Below are 15,309 nucleotides of genomic sequence, written 5' to 3' on the forward strand. Positions count from 1 at the left end.
CCTGGACTTTTTTCTTTTCTCTCTTTCCTTCTTTCTGTAGTAACCTGTCAGGATTAGCTGTCTATTCATTTTTTTTTTGCCAGTCCTGGGGCTTGAACTCAGGGCCTGGGCACTGTCTTTGGACAGTGCTCTAGGCTAGCACTCTGCCACTTGAGCTTCAGTGCCACATACGGCTTTTTCTGTGTATGTGGTACAGAGGAATTGAACCCAGGGCTTAATGGATGCTAGGTGAGCACTCTACCACTAGGCCACACTTCTGGCCCCTGCCCTGGACTTCTTTGAGAGGGGGAAAGACTCCAGAAGCTCTAGGAGAGAACCTGGTCAGTGAAAGAGGCCAAGGCTGGGTGTGTGAGCTACTAAGTAAGGGAAACTTCATAAGAACATGTGTACTTTTAATTTTTTTAAAAAAATGTCTTCTGGAAGTACTGAGGTTTGAACTTAGGGCTTTGCAGTTGCATGAAGGGGCTCTACTATTGTGGGCATGCCTCTAGTCTTTCATTTTTTAAAATTAGCCTAGTTTAGTTATACAAAAAGGGATTTCATAGCTATGTTTCTACATATGCTTAAAATGTATTCCAATCGATCCCACTCCTCTATTTCTTTCTCTTTCCCCCTCCACCCTCTTCTTCTGCTGTATGTATGTATGTATGTATGTATGTATGTATGTATGTATGTATTATGTATTTGCATTTTATGTTGTCCTGGTGCCAAGACTGATGTTCTACCACTTAAGCAACAGCTCCACTTCTGGCTTTTGGGTGGTTAATTAGAGCTAAGAGTCTCACAGAGGGCCAGGAGCATGGCCTAATGGTAGAGTGCTTGCCTAGCATGCATGAAGCCCTGGGTTCCATTCCTTGGTAGCACATGTGCAGAAAAAGCTGCAATTGGTGCTGTAGTTCAAGTGGTAGAGCACTAGCCTTGAGAAAGCTCAAGGACAGTGCCAAGACCCTGAGTCCAAGCCCCAGCAGTGGCAACAAAAAGCCAAAAGTGGAGCTGTGGCTCAGGTGGTAAAGCACCAGTCTTGAGCAAAAAAACAAAAAACAAAAAGAGTCTCACAGGCTTTCTTGCTAGGGCTGGCTTTTAACTCACTCTGATATCCTCAGATCTTAGCCTTCTGAGGCTATATGATTACAGGCATGAGTCATTGGCATCTGGCCAGTTAGGTTTTTTTTTTTTTTTTTTTTTTTTTTGCCAGTCCTAGGGCTTGACTCAGCACCTGAGCACTGTCCTTGGGCTTTCTCAAAGCTATCATTTTGCCACTTAAGCCACACAGGTCTTTAGGCATTCTAGACAAGTACTCTACCACTAGGCCAAACTTCTGGCCTCCACATAATTTTTTTTTGTCAGTCACTGGACTTGAACTCTGGGCCTGGGTGTTGTCTCTGTGTTCTTCAGCTTAAGGCTTCTGTCCTACCCCTTGAGCCACAGAGCCACTTCCCACCTAAGTTTTTTTTAACCTAGATAGGTGTTGGGGGCATAGAGATTTCTCTGTGGGTCCTTAAAACAAATGTCTTCCTTTATGTGTTTTCTTGTATTAACATTTTACAGCTTAAATTTGGAGAATTACATTATCTAACAGAAATTCCTTACCAAGTAAATATATATATATATATATATATTTTTTTTTTTCAGTCCTGAGGGTCAAACCCAAAGCCTTATGCATTTAGAAAAGAACTGTGTCCTAAGCCACATTTTTGGACAAACATTTTATTTTATTTATTTAATTTTTATTTTTACCCATTCTCTGGCTTGAACTCTGGGCCTGGGCTCTGTTTCTGGGTCTGGGCTCTGTTCCTGGGTCTTATTGTGCTCAAGGCTAGCAAACACTGTACTACTTGAGTCACAGCACCACTTCTGGCTTTTTCTGAGTAGTTTTTTGGAAATAAGAGTCTCATGGACTTTCCTGCTCAAGCTGGCTGTAAACCTTGATTCACAGGTCTTAGCCTTCTGAGTAGCTAGAATCACAGGCATGAGCCACTGGTGCCCAGCTCCAAGATTGATTGATTGATTGATTGATTGTGGGTTATGGGGCTTGAACTCTGCCTGCGCTCTTCAGCTCAAGGCTACCACCACCTTAGCCTCAAGCCAAGCCCACTTCCTATTTTCTAGAGGTTAATTGGAGATAAATGTCTCGGGTCCTTCTGTGCCTGGGCTGGCTTTGAACCTTGATCATCAGATTTCAGCCTCCTGAGTAGCTAGGATTACAGGCGTGGGCCACCACACCTGGCTGTCCCTGACCTTTTGCTCAAGGCTAGAACTCTACCACTTGAGCTACAGCGCCACTTTCAACTTTTTCTGTTTATGTGGTATTGAGGAATAAAAGCCAGGGCTTCCCAGCCTCACAGTTCTAATTTGTTATCATAATGAAAGTTATCTCTTTAATTATTCCAATTCTGTTTCCCTCCTGCTGTACTGAGATATGAACTCCGGACCTTGTACTTGCTAGACTTACTTGTTATGCTAATGAACAATCACTTGAGGCATGCCTCCCACCTGAATTTTTGCTGGCTAGTTGGAGATCGAGGCTCAGTGACTTTTCTGCCAAGGCTATCCTCAAATCTCCATCCTCTAGAGCTCAGCCCCACTGAGTAGCTAGGACTTGTTACAACTCTTTTAGCAGAAATTGGTACCAGGACAGACAGAGGCTGGATTCATGTTACCTGTAACTGCAGTATCAACTATAGGAATAGAATCATTTTAATCTTTGGTTAGCCATTGTCCTAGAACAAATGCGAATGGATTGATTAGTTGGCTAAGTACTTGTATACCTGTTCATGCAATTGCAGTAGAAACACAGATAAGGCAATGAGCAAGAAAAATCTGTTTACTACCTTATCTTCTAGTTGAGTTTCTTCCTCTATTGCTTTCTATTACATTCTATTAAATTATTTCCAAGCTGAGCAAGTCATTAAATCTTGTGACCCCAAAATGCACTGTATAATTTAGGTGATTTACACAATTGGCGTGGAGCATCCATCCGAAAACAAAGCCCAGATCGCGACCCAGACTAGTGATCTCCAATGCCCTCAGATCAGCACGCTGCTGTCAGGATTCCCACGCTCTCTAGCCTGGGCAGCAGCAGGAATGCAGGTAAGGCTAAGGCTCAGCAAACAACAAATCCCAGAATCCCACCGGGACTCCAAATCCCAGAAATCCGCACGGCAAATCAATCCCGGGTGCCTACTAGGCTGACCGCGGACGCGACCAAGTTGGGAAACTAGGGGGGGAGAGTCCGTTGTATTTGTCTCTTAGTGGGTGTCTCCAAGGAAAGTGTCATTTTTATATAAATACATTTGTAAATTTAATGTTACTTTCTCATGGAAAGCTCCGTCTAAAAGTGTTTTGTGTTGTTTTCAGCAGCTCCTATTGCTCTCCTCTCTTTCTCTCACCCCCGTGAAGGTGGTTCATCCCGACACCGAGGCTCCTTCACTGGGGCCGTTGGTCGCGTCCGCCCAGCGCCGGAATGTGGGCCTCGAGAGCGAGCGGGGTGGGAGGGGCCGCAGCGGGGAGGCGCGCGGGTCCCGGGCGCCGGTAGAGGTGGTGGAGGCGGCGGCGGCGGCGCTGGCGGCGGGGGGGGGGCCGCGCAGTTCCGGCTGTCGGGACGAGGCGGCCCTAGAATCCCGGCGGGTGGGCTAGGCGGGCGGGGAGCGAGCGTCGGCCTCGGCTCGGGCGGGCTGTGGCTGCGGGGTCGGCCGCGGCTCCCGGAGCGCCCCGGCACCCTCGGCCTCCGGCGTCGGGGCGGAGGAGGGAGGAGATGCCGACCCAGCGGGACGGCGGCACCATGTCCCACGCGGGCGGCAGCGGCAGCGGCGGCGGCGGAGACCATGCCCACCAGGTCCGGGTGAAAGCCTACTATCGCGGGTGAGTGTCTGAGGCGGGGCGGGGGAGCGGGGGGAAAGCTCTGGGTCTGGAGGAGGAAAGGTAAGGGCTGAGCAGCCGCTCGGGGGCAGAGGTCGGTGGTCAGCGAGCCCCCGGAGAGGAGGATTGAGGATCCGGGGGTGTAGGTCCCCCCCGCTCGGGGCTGTAGGTACCCCAGGTGTTGCGGAGGGGAGGAGGGGTCGGGGGTTCTGGAGCAGAGTGGAGTCCAGCGGGGAGGCTTGGAATGGAATGGGGTGCCTCTGGTGGGGAGGTCAGACACTTGCTCAGGTTTGCAAATATTTTGTGTCATTTGTCAGTATATTGGGGCAAAGGACTCCGAGTGATGCCTCAGTTAGCTCAGTGCGTTTGGAAGACTGGACTGCTTCATGAAGCTGGACCTTTTGGTTATGAAGAGATCTGAAGCTCTGAAGCCCCCCCCCTCTTTTTTTTTTTTTTTCTTAAGTAGGTTTATCTTCGTGGTGGAAGAGTTCATGAAGTGTATCTGGTCTGTGTTCAGACGGCCAGTCTCCTAGATTAGGAATTAAGAGGAAAGTTGATTCATTTTAAAGAATCACATTAGGGGCACTTTATTTTCCCCAGGATTAGATATAGATGTGTAAATAAACATTTTGTGAATTCTTCTTTGTCAATGTTGTTTCTAGGATTGTCCAATAGGGTGAAGTATTGCAAAGTAAGAGAAGGAAGAGACACATTTAAATTGTGTGATCTTTACTCCTATGATTATCTGAGATGTAAATACTGTGTAATCCAGTCTGATAGTCGTCGTAAATCCTATTCTGTCACCGGCTGGCAAATTATTCTCCTATCTTTGCATCCACTTGTTTGAATTTCTTTGAGATTATTATATTTATGAGCCTTAGTAAGCTAAAAGGCTAAGCAGTAGCAGTGGTTTGGGATGAACAGAAAACCCAATTGCTTTAGCCCGTATTTTGGCTTGTGAAGGTAGAAGTAAATTGCTTAAGACAACAACAACAACAAAACCTACCCAAATCCCTCAAGGACTAGATGGTGAGGCAGTGCATATTTTCACATTCCTGAGGGGATCAGTCAAAATAGCAGATTTTCAAATTGCTTGTCTTGTTTTGATTTCGAAGAAAACATTAAATCTTACAATTCTTATTGATTTGATGTAAGGATATCTGCTACCAGGAAGCCTCTGTTCTCTATTACCCTTCATTGTATTGAGGAGTAATTAATAGATTAATTACTCCTATTAATTAATAGATTAATATAGTGCAGCATTAAAACTTTTCAGTTAAAACACAGGTAAAAGAAGTTTTGACTTTTAAAGCAAAGTCAAGAAATTTGCTTTTCTTTTAAAGAATCTGTTGTCCTGGGGCTGGGAGTTTGGCCTAATGGTAGAGTGCTTGCCTAATATGCTTGAAGACCTGGTTTGATTCCTTGGTACCACATACTTAGAAAAGCTGGAAGTGTGCTCCAGTGGTAGAGCAGTAGTCTTGAGGAAAGTCCAATGACAGTGCTTAAGCCCTGAGTTCAAGCCCCAAGACTGGCAAAAAACAAAAAAAGCCTGTTGTCCTAAGATCTATATTGACCATTTTAAGTCAGTGTCAACAACAACAACTTCCTTTGCCTTTTTGCCTTTTTTTCTTTCAAAAATTTTATATTTCTGGGCACCAATGACTCACACTTGTAATCCTATCTACTTAGGAGGCTGGGATCTGAGAATCTCTTGTTTGAACAGCCAGAAGCAGGCAGCTTGCAAGACTCATTTCTCCAGTTACCAGAAAGTCCCTAGTAGAGCTGGGATTGCTAGCCTTAAGCGCAAAAGCTCAGGGACAGCAGCAGCCCTGAGTTCAAGCAATGGGACCAACAATAATAATAGTAATAATGAAAATAACAATTATTTTGAAAATCTTATATATAATTTGATAGATAGGATGTTTTACTTTCAAATGTATTCTCTTTTATGAAGTTAGGCAGACAAAGAGATAGTGTTTTTTTTTAAACTCTCTGGTTATTGACAGTTTAACAAACTAGATTTAAAAATGAATACATTGCACATACTAGAACAGTACTGAACTGAACAGAGGTATAACAGAAAAAGGATCCCCTTTCATCCCGAAGATGACCTCTGTTGACAGTTTATTTTTGTTTTTTTCTGAAGGTTGCATTTATTATTTCAAAAGTATTATTTCAAAAGTTGTTAAGTTTCTTGATGTACCAGCTTTAGGTAGTACTTATTGATTCCTTCCACTGAAAGATGAAAAATCTGAGCACACTACCTCTGTCTATCTTTTCTCAGTTTTTGCTTGCTAAATGATTATATGTAATTCTCTGGAGGGATGGGGGTTATCATTGTGGTTTTTACTAATGTTAATTCTTTAGAGGAGCAGTATTGGGGTTTAAACACAGAGCTTTGTGGTTGCTAGGTAGGCATGGTACTGTTTGAGCCACAACTCAGCCCACAGTGATGTACATTCTGTTTATTTTTGTTCCAGACCTGGGCTTGAACTCAGAGTCTCATGTTCTCACTTGGCTTTTTGATCAAGGCTGCTACTTTAGCACTTGAGCCATACCCTCACTTCCAGCTTTTTGTTGGTTAATTGATAAGAGTCTACTGGCTGGCTTAGAACTTCCTATCTTAGCTAGTATTATAGGTGTGAGCCTCCAGGCTTCAATGCCTGAAAGATAACAGTGTTTCTTCATATTTTTCATTTTTTTTTTTTTAGTTTTTACTAAGTGTTAATAGGCATATAACTGAAAATGATTGTAAGCATCTCTTTTGGAAAAAAAATCCTTCTGCTGTGTTTTAGGAATATAAGCATTTTGTAGATATTTTCTTGACTTATTGTTCCAATTAGCACAATTAGAATAGGGGTGTTTGAATAAAACTTTACCAAGCCATCCATTCCCCCCCCCCCCCACCCCCGTCTCTCTCTGTCTTTGTCTCTCTCTCTCTCTGCCAGTCCTGGGGCTTGAATTTAGAACCTGGGCACTGTCTTTTAGCTTTTTGTTTTTCTTTCTTTTTTTTTGTGGGTCATGGGCTTGAACTTGGCCTGGGCTTTGTCCCTGAGCTCTTCGGCTCAAGTCTACCATCCTACCCTTGAGCCATAGCCCCACTTACATTTTCTAGAGTTTAATTGGAGATTAGAGTCTCAGGTTCTTTTGTGCCTGGGCTGGCTTTGAACCTTGATCCTCAGATCTCAGCCTCCTGAGTAGCTAGGATTACAGGTGTGAGCCACAGCGCTTGGCTTCCATTAGCTTTTTCAAGGTTAGTGCTCTATCACTTGAGCCACAGCACTATGTCTGGCTTTTCCTGTGCTACTGAGAAATCGAACCTAGGGCTTTATGCATGCTAGGTAAGCAGTCTACCACTAGGCCATGCTCCCAGCCCCTCCAAGACAGTCTAGTTAACATTGTCTTAAAAATGTAGGAGATTTTGCTGAAGAAAGGCACTAATAACATCTTCCCTTTACTGCTTTTTATTAAAGAAAAGCTTGCTAAGCATCTTCATTTCAAGCCTCATTTAAAAACATCAATGCTCTACGCCAATTTCTGTCCTCTGAAAAATCGATCTGCTATGATTATATAAAACTGGGCACTCATGCCTGCCATCCTAGCTATTCAAGAGACTGAGATCTCAGAATCACAATTAAAAGCCAGCCCAAGGTATAAAAGTTCTGGAAATTCTTATCATCAATAACTAGAGAAAAGCTGGAAGTAGAGGTGTGATTCAAAGGGTAGAGTGCCAGCCTTGAGCAAAAAGTCAGACAAGAGCACAAAGCCTTGAGTTCAAGCTCAAGTACCAGCACCAAAAAAAAGAAGGAAAGAAAGAAAATAATCTCATGTGGTCTAAGCTGATAGTTATGCTATTAGAGTCAGCTGCTCATTAATATAGATGAAACTAAATGAGTCACCAGTTAAAATAGTTAATAAAGAGGTTGACTAACTAAAACACCTACTTGGTTTTAAAATAGAAAATCCTGCTCTTATACTAAGAATTGTAAGGACAACTTGCACTTGAAAGTTTTTCCATCACCCAGTGAAACCTTTATCACTTAACTTCCCTCTACTCTTCTCTAACATCATTTCAATATTTTCCCCCAGAGAATGATAGATCTAAATAGCCCACTTTAGTCAGAGACTAAATTGACCATTCTTTTTTTGGTGCTGGTTCTGGGCTTGAATTTAGGGCCTAGACACTGTCTCTGAGCTCCTTTGGCTCAAGAATAGCACTCTGCCACTTGAGCTACAGCTCCATTTCCAACTTTTTTCATGTTTAATTGGAGATCAGAGTCTCATGGACTTTCCAACCCAGGCTGGCTTTGAACCATGATCCTCAGACTCATGAGTAGCTAGGATTACTGACATCAGCCACTAGTGCCTGGCTTGAGCATTCATTTTAAGTATTCTTAAACTTGATCTATTGAGAGTGATGTCTTCTTAGTTATAGTAAACATTACATTTGATCTCTCCCTCCCTACTCCTCCCCCCCCCCCAGTTTTCAAGCAGAGAATTAATAGATTTGATTTTACTTGAGACTTAGCTAAGAGTGCTTGTCTCATGGTAACTTTTCAGTGAGTGGCTTTCTGCAATTATGACCTAGTGGTGTTTGAAGGAAGCGAAACAGGTTTTGTTGGTTACTGATAGATTGCTATTGTATGTGCTTATCCTTATATAAAGTTGCTTGATATAGCATAAAGTTTAACCAGTCAATGTCTTGACCACTTTTTATGATATTGGAGTTTGTACCTAGAGCCTTGCAGTTGCTAGGAAGGTGCTCTACCACTTGAGCTATGTCCCCCTCCTTGTTTTTGAGATAGTTCCACTAACTTTGCTCCACCTGTCTAGGAACTTGAACTATTCCTCTATTCCCAAGTAGCTGGGATTATAGGCTTGTACCTCTATGCCCACATGGACTACTTTATTTTTTCATTCCATATGTATGGGGAAATCTGTTGAAAGCTTGAAAAAAATGCTTTAGAGCTTCTGTTATTGAACTGTGTTAACAAGTGCGAGGATTCCTTCTGCATACATCTAGAAATAAAGAGATGTTAATGCTATTTTTTTTTTGGAGGAACTATGGATAAAACAGAACCTTACTCACACAAGCTTTACAGCACTAGCTCCAGATTGTTAACTGCATATTTGGAATGTGCAACTGGTTCAGTAAAGAAGTACGTGGGATATTTTTCTCTGTGAGCAAGTCTTGGCAAGACTTGTTTTTAAGAGTATTGCAAAATTATTTTAGCAGTATGTTCTAGTCATGGTTCTGAGGAAATAAAAATAGTATCTTAAGGTCAGGATAATGGAAGCTGATTGGAGGTTGGAGGGTCTGAAATAGCACTCAGCCAAAGGGCAACAGATATATAATGTGGCCTGAGTGAGAAAAATGGTGGCCTACTGTCAAGTGAATAAAAGCTTTTTCAGAATTTGAATTAGATAATAAGTTGCTTGATAGCTATGAGGACTGAAGCTAAAGAATTGGAGAGAGAAGGCTAGAGAGACCAGAACTGAACATATGCAAACTAAAGGTGTGAGGAAGCAGAATCTGAGAAGCAGAGGAAAAAAGCAGCTCTGTAGAACATTCTCCCTAAAGGTACTTAGTTGATTATATCTTTTCTTTTTTCTTTTCCTAGTACTGAACTCAGGAGTTCATACTTGCCAGACAGGCACTCACCACTTTAACTCTTTCTACGAGCGTTTTATTTAGTGTTGTTGTTTTTTTGAGATAGGGTCTCACTTTATGAACAGGCCAGCCTCCTATAATCCTTCTCCACATCACTGAGATGACAGGCACAGGGTACTGCACCCAGTCATTGATTGAGATGGAGTCTCATCAACTTTTTTTCTTTGAAGGGAGGAAGGCCTCCAACTGATTCTCCAAACTCTTATCTTCCAAGTACCTGGGATTATAGGCTTGAGCTACTACCTCCAGCTCATTGGTCATAACTTTCTAATATAACTTCCTTCTTTTCTCTAATTATAGTTATGAATGTATATTAATTGTGTACATCACAGCTTTCACTTTAAGATAGCGTGAGTGTCTTTTTTTTTTTTTTTTTTGCCAATCCTGGGGGCTTGAACTGTGGGCCTGGGTGCTGTTCCTGAGCTCCTTTTGCTCAAGGCTAGCACTCTACCACTTGAGCCACAGCCCCATTTCTGGCTTTTTCTGTGATAAACTGGAGACAAGAGTCTCACAGACTTTCCTGCTCAGGCTGGCTTTGAACTACAGTCCTCAGATTTGAGCCTTCTGAATAGCTAGGATTACAGACATAAGCCACCAGTGTCCAGCTGAGTGTGTGTTTTTTAATGTTTGAAATGATCATAATTAAAACATAAATTTTTCAAGTTTCAATTTTGCTTAGGATTTCATGTCTTCAGAGAAGGGTTGGGGATTTAGCTTCGTCAATGGAAGGGTGCTTGCCTTGTGGCCCTGAGTTCAGTACTCAGCTCTGCAAAAAAAGTAAAAAATGTTCAGAGATGACTTAAACTCAGTTTACTAAATATTGTTGATGACCACCAAGGAAGTTTACTAAATATTGTTGATGACCACCTAGGATGTTGAGATAGACAAAACAAGGCTCTACAAGATGTTGAGAGAAAGCTAGGTAAGAGTTGCAATACAAAGAAGTAAATCTGACACACACATATAAGGAACTTGGAGGGTGAATGTTAGGGAAATCTTTGGGAGTGGGTGGATGAGGACAGTTGTTCTGGCAGAGGAGATGTCTGAAGCTTTTAAAGGATAAATGATAGAGTTGAGGGCTTAGCTTGGTGGTACAGCACATGCTTAGCAAGTGTGAGGTCTTATTCCAGCCCCAGCTCCTCCTACATACCCCCAAAAAAGCTAAATAAAAAGCTTGCCTGGTGAATGGTGATGCCACTCCAGGCATTGAACAACTGGGTGATAAGTTTGGTTGTTATCCTGGCTTTTATTCCTTACTAGGATGGAAAGTATAAAGTGAGTGCTGATAAGAAGTGAGGTTAAGGAAGCTCACAGGGTTAGATCAAGGGAACTGTTCATTGTTGGACTGCTAAGTTCAGATTCTTCATTAGTGAATATTTTTTGTTCTTTTCAGTGAAGATTTTAAGTAAGAAAGACACTACATTTTAGAAGGATCACTGTTGGAGAAGGATTGATAGAGGATAAGAGTGATTTAGAGACTTGTAAAATAGTCTAAGCAGGTGAAAAAGAGGATAGATGATTGGAGACGTTAGACGATAGAATTAACATGAGTTTGGCCGGGAGTTTGGCCTAGTGGTAGAGTGCTTGCGCTTGCCTAGCATGCACGAAGACCTGGGTTTGATTCCTCTGTACCACATACATAGAAAAAAGCCAGAAATGGTGCTGAGGCTAAAGTGGTAGAGTTCTAGCCTTGAGAAAGTCTAAGGACAGTGCCCGGGCCCTGAACTCAAGCCCAGGACTTGCAAAAAAAAGGGGGGGGGGGCGGGAGTTTGGCCTAGTGGTAGAGTGCTTGCCTAGCATGCACAAAGACCCGGGTTCAACTCCTTGGTACCATATACATAGAAAAAAGCTGGAAGAGGTGCTGCGGCTCAAGTGGTAGAACTCTAGCCTTGAAAAAGTCCAAGGACAGTGCTCAGGCCCTGAGCTCAAGCCAGGACTGGCAAAAAAAAAAAAAAAAAAAAAAAGAATTGACATGAGTCAGATTTTTTTTCCCTAAGTAGGAAGAAAAGTTTGAAAACTCAGAAGTTTAAGAGAAACTGAGAAGCAGGTCAGTGGGGGAAATACAGAAGGAAATATTTGTGAGAGAAGGTAATTCATTTCCTGAAACAACTAATTTGAATTCTGGGTACTTGTGAGACATGAAATGTCAGCAATTAACTGAGCAGTCATATCTGTTCTGTGTGGCAAGCACTTGTCATGCCAGCCAACGAGTATAGGAATGTGACTGGGAATGATGACTAAAAAAAAAAGCCATTTATGATCAAATACCTATCATAGACCAGGCACTAGAGTTGTTTTCAAAATAAGAAGTGCATAAAATCGAAAGTTCCCTGAAACTTCATACTTTTACTTTCTAGAAGTAGCCATTGTTATCAACATAGGATATTCTACGTTCTATCAGTAGGTTTACAAGTAGAGCTATTTATGCTTGCACACACACACACACACACACACACACACATGTTGTTATAAGTTGATTCAAAATTACTTTTTTTTTTTTTTTTTGTCAGACATGGGGCTTGAACTTGGGGCCTGGACTCTGTCCCTGAGGTCTTCTGTTCAAGGCTAGCACTCTACAGCTCTGAGCCACAGCAACACCTCTGGTTTTCTTGTGGTTAATTGGAGATAGTGAGTCTCATGGACTTTCCTGCCTGGGTGGGCTTTGAACCTCCATCCTTAGGTCTCAGCCTCATGAGTAGCTAGGATTACAGACAGGTGCCATCAGCATTCTCTAATTTTTTTTCAAATAATATTTTACTAAGTAGTATTAATTACAGTTAAGTACAACTACTTAAGGTTTATTAAGCAGTTGCACACTTTTTTTTTTTTTTTTTGCCAGTCCTAGGGCTTGAACTTAGCACCTGAGCAGTGCTCTTGGGCTTTCTCAAGGCGGGCTTTCTCAAGGCTAGAGCTCTACCTCTTGAGCTGAGCACCACTTCTGGCTTTTTCTATGTATGTGCTACCGAGGAATGGAACCTGGGTTTTGGTGCATGCTAGGCAATCACTAGTACCCTAGGCCAAACTCTTAGCCCCCAGTTGCATAGTTTGATAAAACAGCTTATGAGTAATTACACTCCCATCAGTGTCACCCCCTCCACTGTTTTTCCTCATTCCCTCTTCTATCCCTGCTAGTAGGCAGGCTGAGAGCTTGGCCTAGTGATAGAGTGCTTACTTAGTATGCACAAAGACCTGGGTTCAACTCCTTGGTACTATATCACATACATAGAAAAAAGCCAGACGTGGCTGTGGCTCAAGTGGTAGAGCTTTAGCCTGGAGAAAGCCCAAGGACAGTGCTCAGGCCTTGAGTTCAAGGCCCAGGACTGGCAAAACAAAACAACAACAAAAAGCAAATTATATAGTTCAATTTTTATGTAATGTACATTGACTATAATGACTGCATTTGCTTACTGTTCCTCTGTTCTTGTTTTCTTCTTAATGAGCTTCCCCCACAGAGCGTATTTCTATTTCTGGTATTTATTTTATTAAATTGTTGTTCAGAGGTGTTATACCATTGAATTCCTCCCATAAATATACCATCCTTTAGTCAGATTGTGTGTATCTGCAGATTCATGTATATAAATACACACACACATTTTTTTTTTTTTGGTCAGTCATGGGCCTTGAACCCCGGGCCTGGGGACTGTCCTGAGCTCTTCAGCTCAAGACTACTGCCCAACCTCTAGGCCTGTATCTTGAAGTTGTCATTATTTTTCTTGTTGTTTGTGTGGAGTTTTTCATTTTTATGTAATCAATTTTTTTCCCTTTCATGATTTATAGGTAGATGTGTTTTCTATCTAAAAATATCCTATTTTCTATTATGTAGTTTTTAAAGTTATTCTCACTAAATCTGGCATTTTGGGCTTTCATTTATTTGCAATGTTCTGATATCACTTAAAAATTATTTTAGTACCCAAAATTTGTGCAGAAATCATCTTTTTTTTTTTTTTTTTTTTTGCCAGTCCTGGGCTTGAGCTCAGGGCCTGAGCACTGTCCTTGGACTTTCTCAAGGCTAGAGCTCTACCTCTTGAGCCTCAGCACCACTTCCGGCTTTTTTTTTCTATGTATGTGGTGCCGAGGAATCGAACCCGGGTCTTCATGCATGCTAGGCAAGCACTTTAACCACTAGGCCAAACTCCCGGCCCAGAAATCATCTTTTTACTACTGATTTGAAATAAGAATTTGGTTATATAGTATATTTCTTACAATGTACATGGGTACTTTCTATTCTATTTCATTGGTTTGGGGGAATTGCTTTTGCACATACCATTAATTGCTTGGTTATTACAATGTAATAGTTTTGATCATAATAAAAGCTCATTTTGATATATTGTGGAAAGGCAATAAATTAATTTTCTATTTGCAAAATTTTGGCTTTTTAAAAATTACTGCTTTTTGACTGTTCTTGTGCATTTTCTTACCATACAAATTTCAAGTTTTTGTGGATTCCACTCTTACCTCCAAGCCCCCCCAAATCCTACTGACCTTTTGGTTTTTAATTGTATGTGTTCATGGATTAGTTTGAAACTAATAATCTTAGGATATTGGGCCTGGCCTTTGAAGTATGTGGTGTATACATCTTTGTTCAGGTATATAACATGGGTATATCCATTTCCTGTTTTTCAGCAATAAGATTTTTATATTCTTGTTCCTCAGAGCTTGAGTATTTTGTTAGTCTTTTTTGTGGGTTAGCTGTTTTTTTGTAAATGAGATTCTTTATTTTCATAGGCTTCTAAATTTGAGTTGGGGGTGTTGCTCTAACTGGTCTCCTAAACTCTCCTGGTTCTGTAGCCCCAGCACCCAAGCAGCTGGGATTATAGGAGTTACCACTATGCCCAGCACTATATCACATGTTTTTGTATGTTTATGTTAAGCTGACTGGTTTATTAACCATTTTAATTAATTGTCTTAGAATCTAAAGGTAGATTGTGTTGTTGCTTAGAAACAGTTTTATTTCATCTTTTCTGTATTTTATTTTTCTTAGTTGGTTAAGGTTTTTCAGTGGTGAAAAACTTTTCATTGTAAAGGTAATGTACAGAGGGGTTACAGTTATAGAAGTCAGGTAATGAGTACCTTTCTTTTTGAACAGTGTCAAGCAGCCACATTTTCATCTTAATGAAATATAATCAGTAAGGAAAGTTTTATAATGTCTTCTAAGATACTCTTCTCTCTGTTAAAGAGCAAACTTTTGCAGCAAAAACATTTCAAGAATTATGGTGTTGTGCATTTTATTTAATCCTTACAATTATGCTCAAAGGGAGCTATCAGTTTCCTGTTACAGATAACATTGAGACTTAGTTACTAACAGAACAACATTACAAAGCTGGGTCATGACCCTCCAAGAAACTTCTCTTTTCCTTTTTACTGGATTGATAGTTTTCTTTATTATCAAATTCATGTCTCATGATTATTATGTTTTACCTTTTAGATTATTAAAAAATAAACATTACTTTGTAATTTTTTTTATAATTATAGAGATGATACTTGACATTGTATGGCCATATAGCCATTTTGTTTCTCTGCAATGTTTTTTTTTTTTTTTTTTTTCTTCCAATCCTGGGCTTGGACTGAGCACTGTCCTTGGACTTTCTCAAGGCTAGACCTCTACCAATTGAGCTTCTACGTATGTGGTACCGAGGAATCAAACCCGGGTCTTCATGCATGCTAGGCAAGCACTCTACCACTAGGCCAAATTCCCGGCCCCCTCTGCAATGTTTTATCCAGTGGTATTACCATCCATGGGTGATTATGCCTAAACCAATTTAGTATAACAATGATTACAA

The 15,309-nt window shown here is 41.3% G+C and overlaps 1 protein-coding gene across 1 annotated transcript in view; it reads left to right on the plus strand.

The window, feature by feature from the left end:
* Positions 1-3,645: 3,645 nt before the first annotated feature.
* The window catches only part of Prkci (protein kinase C iota), a 66,393-nt gene continuing 54,729 nt past the window's right edge, over positions 3,646-15,309 (plus strand). Inside the window, exon 1 of the mRNA XM_090338698.1 lies at positions 3,646-3,861. Within this exon, the coding sequence (XP_090194824.1) occupies positions 3,755-3,861 (107 nt within the window). The 5' untranslated portion in view covers positions 3,646-3,754. The remainder of the gene's footprint in view (positions 3,862-15,309) is intronic.

Source organism: Megascapheus bottae, chromosome 1 (assembly GCF_031878675.1).
Source record: "Megascapheus bottae isolate mThoBot1 chromosome 1, mThoBot2.hap1, whole genome shotgun sequence".
Taxonomy (NCBI): Eukaryota; Metazoa; Chordata; class Mammalia; order Rodentia; family Geomyidae; genus Megascapheus; species Megascapheus bottae.